Here is a 12,489-nt window from a genome sequence, read left to right as displayed (position 1 = left end):
AATCGTCCTGAAAAACATTTCCTTAGCACAAAACATGTTATTTTAAAACATGTTAATTTTTGAGCATTTTTCTTGTTTGCTGATTGTTTTTCTGTTGTGCAGCTTGTAGAGGTTCTTCACTGACATTATATTTGTGAAACTAGAGACATCTTTCCCACTCACACACTCTTTCTTACTCAAAGGATTTTGCCCCCTTAGGATAACTTTGTTCCAAAAATATAAATATGTATAAAACTTTTTTCCTCAAGAAATTCTTTTTATGATTTACTTATTTTTTGTTCATCTTTCAGACCTTCAAAACAACCAGATTTACCTTTAAAAAAACTCTCATAATGACATTTTAGCCTTTTGAAATGTTCACGATTTATTAGTAGAAAAACATTAAAGTGGTTTTGTTGAGGTTTATGCGTCATATTAGAGCGATGTGGCTTTGACTCAACTTACAGAGCTCGAAAAATCAAATCTTAACAGTATAATGAAAGAGTTTATATAAAGACCCACATCGATGAAAATCATGTTTTTGGTGTTTTTAAAATGTTCCTGTGACATTGTTCTATGATGGAGAACTTGTATAAAGAAAATTAAGCTAAGAATTGTGGAAAAAATAAATATAAAATTGATTTATGAAAATAAATCATTTTACAATTAACAATTTCTTCATGTTTTTTCTCCATAAATCAATTGAACAATTTGGACTTTAAACAACTACCAAACATTAAATAATGCATGACTACAACCCTTACAGTGCTAATTTTCTAATTTTATAAACATTAGGGGAATGGTAGCTTCACAGTTAAGTGATCTAACTGAAAGTTCAATGACCTTACTTGACCTCTGTTGACTAATAGTTGTGTTTTTCTTGTAAGTCAAGTGATCTGTTAAACCATTAAAAGACTTCTAAAATCCAAGACTATCTCTAATTGTTACAATATCCCTAATGTCTGTCATTAAGATGAACTGAAAGCAACAATTGGCCAAATCTACACTCGAAGAAGAATTTGCAACCGTTACACAATGGTTTGGCACAGATATCAGAGCCAGAGCTGCGTTTCATACCAGACAAACACTGATTAACTAATAAACTGGGAGTTCTGCTGCCGCTTTGATAAGCTGGAGCTGTGCAGGCTGGTATGTGCCGCTGCCGCAGGCCCCTGCTGACCTCAGGAAGAAAACAGTGACGACACAACAACAAACAGCTTTGGAAGAGGTGGAAAGTTGGGCATCTGCCAGAAGGCCTGGATTAGAAGCTGCCACTTGAAGTTATAGAGAGAAGGACATTGTTACTGAATGAACCAGTGACAAGGACAGAACAGGGACAAAGGTTAAGGCCACAAAACCTGTTATTTGTACAATCATGATATAGTAAGTATTTAAAGGTAAATCAGTAGTTTGGAGGAAATGGGGGTCACTTACTTCAGCAACTATTGAAAGAAAAATTCTGTAATCTCACATCTATAAACAAACATGAAGTTTCAAAAGGACTCAAAAGGAGCAGGAATGTGGTATTTTGGTTCACAATATATAATCAAGATGGACAATAATAAGCTAATAACTAGCTGATAACCCAGTTGACAAGTTTATGGGCTTTTGTTTAACGCTGATTTGTGTTATATTCCTTTAATAAATGACAATAATTTCTCTGGTTGGCCTAAAGAATATTACACCCATGACAGAAAATGCCCCCTAATTTACCATGTAATATTCTGTTGTATATTTATAATTACGATGGCCAAAATTAGAGTTTTGCTTGTGTTTGTGTGCTAAGCAAGTCTTGTCACCAGTTCTTTCCACATTCCTGTGAATTGGCCTTGTTTCGATCTGGTATGTTTCACCCAAAGAATCAAGAATTAGGAAATCTTGAACTGTGACAAGCCAAAACGTCCACAAGGGGGCAGTATGGCACTCAGTAGTGTTCTTTGTTATAAAACTTACCCAGCTAAACTGCCTGTTCACTGTGTAGAGGGAGCGACACCCCTACTTCTGAAATTTATCAGAAAGGTTTTTTGTCCCCTTTAAGGTTGTAGACTTATTTCTCAGTCCCAAAGAGTGTTTATAGCTGGCAGCAGTGGATGCAGTCTATTTTGGACAGAAAAACAACTAGAGGTTTTCAATGATTGTTTTCTGCAATCGACACAAAAATATTTTTTGCAAGGTTCACAAAGGTGGAATAGTTTGACATGAAAGCAGTTCATTGCCCCAGACATTTTAATTTCATAATTTCTTTAATCAGGTACTGTAAGTCACTGTAAATCAATTCTCATTTACAGGGAAGACCTGGACCAATGAAGCCTTCATTTTATTTTTGGACTGTGTCCATAATATTGTTTTCTTTTTACAAATCTTCTGTTGAGCAGTCAGTTAATTTAAAGTCACCCAGAACAAAGCGAGAAGTTACGTTGACCTTTTTGTCAAATTGACCAATCAGAAGAGATCTAGCTGTCAGGTGAGAGGAAGATCACCCAATAGTTGCTTGGTTAAAACTCATCGAGAGGAGTCAAATTAATTACTTTAAAATAACCAATGCAAAACAAAAAATACTACAAAAAAGTAGTAATCAGGTGATCCTAAATCTTATGTTTAAAAAAGATCTTTTTGGATATGAATGATCTATTTCTCTAAATTCTCAGCAAATAAAACATCCCTTCATCATCTATATTCAGTAAGTCATTTGTTTTAGGGTTCTATTGTGAGTGGTGACAGCCACCACAGCTAAAAACCCGCTGTCCTGCAGACGCACACACTCACACACTTATTACACGTACTGTAAATAGCTGTAGAATGACATGGCTCAGATTTCCCGTCATTGCTGTGCCCGCCTGTCTTAACCATTGCCCTGCTATGATTTACAGCTCTAAATGTTCCACGTTACGCCGCCGTGGAATAAATAGAACTGTGGCATTTGCTTTGGCATTTGTGAAAACAATGGGATTTCTAACACGACTGCTTTGCCTCGCTTACACACACAAGCACTTTTTGCTGTAAATATTTCTGCTCCACCATCACTATCATGAATTCATCTGCAGAACTACTAAATACGAACAATTCTAAAAGTCTACAAGTGAAGACATTTCTCACTAACTCCCAGCAACAAATGCAAATATCTACTAAATTTTCCAGATTAACATTTTACTATTTTTAAACTGGTTATGACTGTTACTCCTCTCTAGTATATCACAGATGCTAATTAAATGAGTCTGAGACCAGACTGGGTTTCTTCTCTGAAGCTGTTTCCTAACCTTGAGCAGCTGCTGACTATCAGATGTCTTGTCTGCACCCTTATACACATGACCCTTACATTTTAAGGTCATTTTGTGAAGCTGATTTAATTATGTCTTCTTCCGCACCATCTGGCTTTTATAGTGACATCAACCCCTCCCAGCATGGCGGGTTTGAATGCTGTCTTCAGCTTTTCCACCTATAAAGATAGAAGGCGCGGTCCCCTTCAGCTAAAGACTCTGGACACGGATTCTCAATGTGTGTCTACGGGCCGACACAAATTAGTCTTCTCTGCACAAAGCAGTTATACCTTAAAGCTTTTACTGCCCTTACGGGCAGATATGGGCAGTCTGCGGGCAAAAATGGGCAAACCCTAGCCGGGCAGTGGCTCACAGGAAGGATCAGTCATAAATTACTCAGTGCCCCCGTAGAGCAAAAATGTTCATGCACATTTTTTTCTGTAAGCAAACATTTAAGTAAAAAGGGTGAAGTAGGGGAGATTTAGGCGTATTGTTGGGATTTTTCATAGTCCCCCAAATCTGCACAAGTTAGTGCCGTTCAAGTAATAAGTGTGCACTCCGTCCTTAAAGCCTTAGAATTGAGGACATTTGACAGAGTGTAGTGTGTGTGGGTATCCTACAGGCATCCTATGAGCACTGTCGTATTACTTGCACACCCCTTGCGTGCGGCATTCGTACCTGGTCAAAATGGGCCAGTATGCGCACCTCACTACCGATTAGAATGTGGCATAAAGGTCACTGTACGACAGCACGTCGTGAGTGTGTGCAACTTCATTTTAACATAACTTCATGAAACCCCTACCATACGTGGAACAATGGCACATTGTACTTACATGACATCCATTGAGATTCGGCCCCTAAAGAGGTGGCCGCTCCTGTCTAAGACCCTCCATGGGCCCGGACAACCCAAAAACCCGCAGCACCTATATGGGTTTAACCCCGTACAGATGAATGGGACTAACGCTACGTTCACACCAGGCTTGTGACGCACATTCTTGAATGCGCATCTATCATATGGTGTTCGCACTGGACTGTCGGTACCCGATGCTAGCGCACGTTCACCAACGACTGTTGGATCTCGTTCCAGGCTTTTCCTTTCACAGCTCTATTCCAATATATGAGAGACTTGGTGTCATAGAGTTCCAGCTGGGCACAAATATTCAATTTTAAAACGTTTGGCACTTCCGCGAATTCAAAAAGAACGCCATCTATACAATATTTAGACGCGCTTCAAATGTAGAGCTGTAGAAAACTTGCATAGCAAAGCAAGAGCGCATGAGTTTTGAACTTGTAAGCCAGAAAGGCGTGTTGATTCACATTTGAACTGGTCGATTGAACACGTGTTGCCAAGGGCAGTGTGAACATATCTTTAGTCTAAGGAGCTGCTGGTCCACCATCGATAAAGTGACTTTCTACAGCAACCCCTCTGGGACTCACTGTTGTTACTGTCCTTCCCTTGAGAGGACAGAGATCCCTGCAACATCTCAGTGGGCTCAGACAGGACGATGTCTAAATCTGACACTTTCCATTGGCTGGGGGGCTTCCTGATGCCACTCCTGTCCTCCTCTATCCAGCAAAGCCCACAAGACAGGAACAACCCACCACATGACATCACACCAACAGTGACAACAAAGGGACAGTGAAGTGATCACAGCGTCACAGATTACAATTGATGTACATTAAAGGCAACACGATCAACAAAAGACGGGGAAAAAAAGACAAGAAAAAAAAAGGAGGAGAAAAGTTAGAGCTCAGAGGTTGACCATAAAACTAAACATGGGTTTGATTCTACCAACCTGAGGCAGAACGAACATGGTTCAGGGGGGAGGGTTTGGATGGGGGGTCCGCAGGAAGAGGGTACCCCGCCTCTTGTTTCCCCTCAGCAGGAACCTGGATGTAGGGGCAGACGGCCGCCACTCGGCCAGAAACTCCACCGCTAGTTTGGGGGGAATTCTGAGGGGAGGCCGGTACTCCACCGTTCATGCGGCTCAACTTGGGGGAGGCAAAAAAAAAAAAAAAGTTATGAACTCCACAGTTACCAACAAACTAGTCATTGAAAGGTCAATCTGCTTTGTAAAAATTCAGGGGTAAAATAGCTGGGGGTAAAGAGGGGCGTTCTGTACTTCTGCTCTTTTCTTATGCAGCCGTTCCCTTAAGTCGCCAATGCGCTGGTCCATCACCGACACCTGGGCATTCCTCTTGTTCAGCAGGTCCTTGTTCTGAGCCAACTTGCTGCTCTGCTCCAGATTATGACGGTTACGGGCCTAAAATTGAAGAGTTACAGTTTTTGGATCAGAACATGTTACTTCTTTGGTATTTAAACAAATCAAGCTCTAGTCATTTCATTGTTGGTTATAAAATTGTACACCATGTCACACTTGGTATATTTTTCAGCCATTTGGAATTCAACTGAGGCAGGTGTTTGTGGGAAAGTGCAAACCACCTGCAACTCCTGGTAAAGTTTCCTCAGCTCCACAGCTGCAGGGCCAGACAAAGGGGATCCTTTATGACCGGTACCGGCCCCCTGGGTTCCTGGGAAAGCTCCCTGAGCTGGAGCACCAGAGTGGAGCTGAAGGCGTCCTCTCCTCAGGTCTTCCAGCTGTTGAGTTAACTGGAAACACGAGAAGTTAACTAAACTGTACTGTAGCTGCTTTTGGAAAAATGCTGGTCGATCTTCATAGCAGATCCAAAGTACCTGATCGACTCGGATCACAGCAGACTGCAGCTCTGCCTGCTTCTCTTGAAACAGGCTTGAAACATGATCGATCTCTGCAGCTGGAAACAAAAGCAAAAAAAAAACAACTTTAGGGAGGAATCCCTGCTGCTTCCATTGTTCTTCCTTAATGTTTAGCACTTTCAAACATTTTCAGGAGGCGCTTACAAAGATTTCCGTTGATCACTTTGCTGTAGTCCACCTGTCCCCTCATGGCTCGGATCTTCTTCAGCTTTGCCTCCTGCGTCTCCATGCGCTCCTTCAGCCGCTGCAGCTTCTCAGCTTCAGGCTGGTCGAGAAGACGAAGCAAAAATCACCACAAGTCATACGAGCGCCCACATTTCTAGATCTTTTTGTGTGCAACTGATAATCATTGCTTCCTTGGAGGATAACGTCTTTCTGCCGGTCAGCTAAGATGCTTACCTGAGTCTGTCCCTGGTTAGATTTGCCCCCTTGCTGAAGATACCGCAATCTCTGCTCCTACAGGAACACGAAGGACACTTTCACACACTTTATTTCATCATTAGCATCATTAGCCTGATCCGCATGTTAGGAAGGGGGGTGTTCAATGACATCACAGACTCAGAATAGCCTCAAAGTTCCTGTTGTACCACACTATTAAAAAAAGGAGGAGCAAAGCTGTGATACTGCTTTACAAAGAGGAAAACAACAATGATGCAGCTGCGAGTCTACCTATCTAGAACTAAGTGCATACATTTTTTCATTTATGCTTTGTATTTTTACTAAAGCCTGTTCCATAGTAACTGGGCTAACTGGAAAGACAATTTAATTTTAAGGCAAATCTGACGTCCCTTAAACTCTTAACCATCAAATCTGCACTTACTTGCTTTTTAAAAAACATTTTTTTAATTAAATGAAAATGAAAAGATATGATAGACCTGAAAACCCTGTTTTTGTGTGTTTGAGCTAAATGTGTAAATGTTCTCTTATAATTTACTCATTTAAGGTTTGTCATTTGAAACAATTCAGTCAAAGGAGGCAGTTTATTAAAGGACTCAGCAAATGTTTTGCTTTGTAATCAAAAGGTTTAGCTGCATTTGAATCTAGATACATTTAAAGTTAGGGTTGTATGTCACTAGAACTTGCAAATAAACTGTCTAAGACTTTCATGAGAAAGAGCCATTAAAGCCCCATCAAGGCTTGCAGGTTTGATAAAAGAATAAATGATATGAACCCATTTAGAATATAAATAAAATAGATACTAATGTACCACAAACCATTTATGGAAACGTTCTAGGAGAAATGGATTCATTAAGTTGCTTTGCTCTAGTACAAATGCTCACAATTTTTATTTTTTTACTTGTCTCTCCATCAGAATGTTCTCTTAATATATTTGATTATGCAAAGAAGCAATTCAACCATTGTTTCAGTTTCCAAATCAATGTAAAAGTCTTTTTTTACCACCAACCTCCTGTCCACTCAGATGAAATTATTATTATTATTGATCATCATTTTTCTGATGATGAAGGGCACATATAAAGAAAAATTAAGCTTAATACTGCGTTTCTGAGTATTTCTTTACTCAAATAATTGTGAATTAGGAGCAGATTTAAAAATGTCTTTGGGAAAAGCTTGATTTTGGCTCAAAAAAATGTCATTATCATAATTAAAAGACCACTGGAAATGCTTTTACAACATATCAAAAAATGATTGGAGTGGGACTTTTAAAAGACGGATTTACACTGTTGATGATGTTTGTTCTCAGAATTGGATGTAATTCCTGTCGACTCACTATAGGACAGACTTTATGTTGAAATATGTTCAATGTAAGTTTTCAATCACACACGTCCTTCTCTGAGTTTTTAGTCCACGGTTTTCTGTCAGATGCTGTTATCACCCCTTTGTCACAATTCAGGTTTGTGTGTCGTCATGGATTTCTTATTACCACATTTTTAATTCTTTCTTGTTTCCCTTTTGTGTTTGCCACCGTCTTCACCATTTAGGTCCTCCACAAACCTTCATTCCTGGGAGAACCCATCCTTAAAATGTACTTAAAAGTTGTGTTTGTACACTGTTTACATCTAGAGTACAGAGCGAATAAACAAAACACATCGTATATGTGAGCTCTCGAAACTATTTTCGCATATTTTGTTAGTGATTGTTTCAGCCATAGATTTTCACTTGGACAGCGTTTGTTTCCCAGCTACAACAAAAGCAAACGTCTTCAGGGACGCCGACCGCAGACGCAGATGGAGGAAGAGGGAAACGAGGCCCGCCAAGTGCGATGCTGACTGAGGCGCTTTACACCTTCTTCTGTGTATCGCTGCCCATTGCAGCTGACCAGTGTGTCTCTCACACAGACTCACGCTCACACAGGAAGATGGAAATGGAATGTTGGCACGCAGCCACCTATCATTTACTGAAAGCACAAACACACTTTGAAAAACACATTACGTAACTGTTCAGATAGACAGTAATAGCACTGTATTTTAGAGGATTTTTATCCCAGCAGGCCTTAAATTCATACAATTTGCAATATTAATCAATCCTTGAGTTGTTTTTATGTCCACAAAACATTGAACACCTTAACAGAGGTAAAAGAATTTCTTCCACTCCTTAGAGGTCAGTTTAGCAGAATATTATCAGCAGCTTTTCCTGCTAGCTCATCGTTTGGATTTTTCCCTCACATACAACTTCAGTTCAGTTTCCCAGCAGCTGCAGGACACCGATGACTATGTTTCCTGTCCGCTCAAAGGTCACATCCTAAATGTGGGAATGAGGAAATGCGAGCATTTGTTCCCCACAGAACATGTAGTTTGGTTGAGGCACACGGGCCTCGATAGAGGCACGATTCTGATCCGCCATAACGTACATTTGACCTTTGCAGCTAAACCTAAATGCACACATTTTTGTGAGTGACAGGTAATCCATCCTGCAACTGTGTGTTTGTGTGTGTGCGTGTGTGTGTGTTACCTTGGCCAGCAACATCTGCTGTTGAGCCTCGATTTGTTGCTGTTGTCTTGTTGCCATTTCCTGGAGCTCAGAGAGGGTCAGCTCCACACGGGGAACCTGTATGAACACACACAACACACGTGTTCCACTGTGTATTTATACAACATGTCATTCTGAAAGAGCCTGGGCTTTCCCATGTTTGCTCCCCGTTCCCACCTGTCACTGTTGCACGTCAAGGCAAAAACAGTGAGAGGAGATAAAGCGCAGCTGCACACACATACACACAATATATCAGCTCAAACTTTAGGCCGCAGCTTCAGCAGAGAGCTCCTTTAATGTTGTTGGGCACCAGCTGGTGGCCTTGGCAGACTGACAGAAATATAGTTTTGGTTTGGGGTGGGGGTTCATACTGTTAATCACAGCTCTGTGACCCAAAACCAACATCAGATGGAGGAACTCAGATCTCATGTATCAGTTGTAATAACTAATAGGTTTTTTTAAAGACTGGATCAGTTGTGTTGGTGTGTGAGATTTGGGCGGCCATGGTGGTGCTGGGTAAAGGCTGCAGTTTGGTCCCAGCTACATCCTGCTATTGTTTCTGTCCTCCAACACACACACACACAGACTTGCACTGCACCTGGTGTGTTGCCTTTGTTCCAGATACATGAGAAAGCACTGCAGTGTTTAGTTTAAGATGAGAACTTGGAAGTTCAACTGTAAATGCTCAAAAGTCTATTTAATAAATGAAGGAAGCACCGGATTTTTCTTTTTCTTTCTATCACCCATTGACTAACACATCCATCCATCTTCTGATCCAGCTGAATCCCTTTCAGGGTCACAGGGTTGCTGGAGCCTATCCAACTAATTGTTGGGCAAAGGCGGGATACACCCTGTTGCAGGGCTACACACAAACACATACTTGGGACCATTTATAATCAATTCCCCTGCAAAGCATGTTTTTGGAATGTAGGAGGAAGTCGGAGTTCCCAGAGAAAACCATGGGGAGAACATGCAAACTCCACACAGAAAAAGTCCCATTCGAGATTTGAACCAGAACCTTCTTGCTGTTAGGCCAGAGTGCTAACCGCTTCTCCACTATCACATGCATGAATAGTTTCTAGCTGAAGAACCAGATGAGCCTGGAGATACTTTTCTGGTACTTTCTAGACTCAAAACTCACCTAGTTTCTCTTTTCAGATAATAAAAATTCAAATTGAATCCAGAATTTTTTCGTGTTTTTACACTCAGAGTGTTTGGACGGGGGGCCGTAAGGAGAACTTTGCAATTAGAGAAAAAATAAGCATAAAAAATGAATCCAAATATATGAATTGGATTACTCTAAAGGGGTAAAATGGAAAACAGATGTCCGTTCCTTTTAAAAATTACACAAATAAAAAAAGATGCCAGGATTTAGAAGGAGTATAAACTTCTTCTACAGTTGAAATCGATTTGAAACATGGAAACAGCAGCTTTGGACGGAAGCCTGAAACCGGTTAAAGTGTAAACTGTTGTAGTTACAGTGTTCTCTCATTTATCACAGAGGATAGATTCTAAAAATAAGCTGCGATATGTGAAATCCGTGAAGTGGGATTTCAGATGTTTTAAGGCTGTAAAAGTCCTCACTACACAACTTATACATTTTCCCCGGACAGACAAGAACATTTTGATACTTTCCTCTCTTGTTTAAACTCAAAGTTCAAAAAATGAAGTTCAGCATTAAAGAATGAAAACAAAGATCTAATCGCAATAAAAGATTTACAAAGATTTGCCGAGTTGAATGCATTCTGTTCAAAGGACATGGCGGGGATTAGATTGATTGACAATTGGTCTACAGCCAATAGGGACACAGACCACAGTGAGCTGTTAAAAAAAAGTTACAAAAAAAAAGGGGAACCTCGATATAGTGAAGGAACACTATTTCAGAGTATTTGCTGATTGGAGGATGACTTCCTTGTTTGGTGATAGCATTTCAGTGTGTAGGAAAGAATCAATAAAAAACCCATACGCCCACAAAGTTACTATTCAAACGTTTTTTTGACCAGTATACTATTTTTTTTCCTCCTTCGTTTGTATATCTGTGCATTTGGAAGAGTCTACACCTTTTCTATAACAGTGAGTTGCTCCTTTGTTCTGGCTTTGGGTTCACACAGTTTGGTGGTGTTATGGAGAGTTGTGAACCATGTTGTTCTCAGCGGTGAGACACTTGTCTGTTAAGCCAGCAGCTGTTGGCTGTAAAGAACATTTCAGAGTCTTTTAATATGCCGACTTGCGTAAAGCGTTAAATCTGCCGTCTTCAGTTACTTTGCAGTTAGCTGGTAAACCAACGGAAACTTAGCACCGCAAACACACAAAACCACACAAAGTGTTTTTGTCTAGTTTCTGGTTAACATATTTGATTAAGCTTGATTAAAGACCAAACCAACCTCATTGATAACTTTTACATAAGACATCACAACGTATTTATAAAAAATCTGTGAGGGTTCATTGGCAGATTTTTCACTTACAAGGGAAAATAAATCAACTTGAAACTGTTGTTTCACCTCACCTGTGTTATGTAATACAAATCCACTGGACTTGGGATTTATGATCAGCGTTTCTACATGCGGTTTACTAAAAGAAGGCTTCAGGCGGACTAATGTGTTTGAAAAAGGGAAAGTCTTTGGAACATTTTTTCTTGAATGAGTTTAAATATCAAGGTGTTGATGTTTTTTGTACAGTAACATGATGTTGGTGCCACATAGATCCCTCTCTACCTGCAGGTCCCAGGCCATGTTCAAAAGTAGCTGCTTGTACTTTAATCCATTTCATGAGTCATTTTTTTTAACCAAACTTCTCCAAAACACATGAATTGTTTACACACTTTTGATCTTCTGTTTCAATAAAAAAGAACACTTTTATTCCTAAATTAAAAAAAATGAATTTCCATTTCTTATTTTTAAAAAATTCAATTTTTTTTTTTAATTCTCCCCAGAAATGTCCACTGATGCAGATAATAGGCTGTACAAAGATCTTTTGTTGTGATTGCAGTGGGTTAAAAACAGCAATTATGCATAAAATGCACCATTAAACCCTTAAACACTGCAGATTCAGCTCCTGTGTTAATGCTCTTTGAAATACCATAGCTCTTCGGCTATTAATGTGATTCTACCAAATTCTAAAGCTGAGAAATGATGTAAGCAATTCTTCTAAATTTCAAAAACCTTTAAGTGTGGTTCTCAAAACAGCTTAAAGCCAGGAAGAGGTCATGAAACTTCCAGAATAAAACATTTAAAATGAAAGGTTAATAGAACTGAGTACCAGTAAGTTCACACGCACACACATACACAATACCACAACTGAGCCAGTTCTTCTTTTAATTTGATATATAGCCATTTTCCCCCCAGTTTAGAATTCACTCCACGTAAGCCAGCTTACTCCCTTGGGTTGCTTTTGTATTCGTACAGTCGCTTTGATTCGGTTCCAAACAGGTGGAGAATTAGCCCTGCACAATACATCAAAAATGTACTGTCATCGGAATATCAGCCAGTGTGATACGTATATTGGAAAAGACGGTGTAAACTGTGATAAATGGTTACCATATATGTTTACACAAATGCTAAAACAATCTCATGGCAGCTTTAAGCATTT

General features: G+C 39.8%; 1 protein-coding gene across 5 annotated transcripts in view; it reads right to left on the bottom strand.

The window, feature by feature from the left end:
- LOC101164267 (apoptosis-stimulating of p53 protein 1) overlaps positions 1-12,489 on the bottom strand; it is a 139,137-nt gene that overhangs the window by 85,483 nt on the left and 41,165 nt on the right. For 4 of the 5 annotated variants that reach the window (XM_023951409.1, XM_023951407.1, XM_023951411.1 and 1 more), the window contains 8 exons: positions 8,884-8,979; positions 6,373-6,429; positions 6,118-6,238; positions 5,932-6,011; positions 5,680-5,847; positions 5,360-5,500; positions 5,033-5,228; positions 4,674-4,802 (listed from right to left, as the gene is read on the bottom strand). In XM_023951409.1, coding sequence (XP_023807177.1) covers positions 4,674-4,802; positions 5,033-5,228; positions 5,360-5,500; positions 5,680-5,847; positions 5,932-6,011; positions 6,118-6,238; positions 6,373-6,429; positions 8,884-8,979 — 988 coding nt within the window. The remainder of the gene's footprint in view (positions 1-4,673; positions 4,803-5,032; positions 5,229-5,359; positions 5,501-5,679; positions 5,848-5,931; positions 6,012-6,117; positions 6,239-6,372; positions 6,430-8,883; positions 8,980-12,489) is intronic. The other variant, XM_023951408.1, reaches the window with a different exon arrangement.

Source organism: Oryzias latipes, chromosome 22 (assembly GCF_002234675.1).
Source record: "Oryzias latipes chromosome 22, ASM223467v1".
Classification (NCBI taxonomy): Eukaryota; Metazoa; Chordata; class Actinopteri; order Beloniformes; family Adrianichthyidae; genus Oryzias; species Oryzias latipes.
Note: the sequence above shows the minus strand (reverse complement) of the source record. Positions and strands in the feature narration are given on the sequence as shown.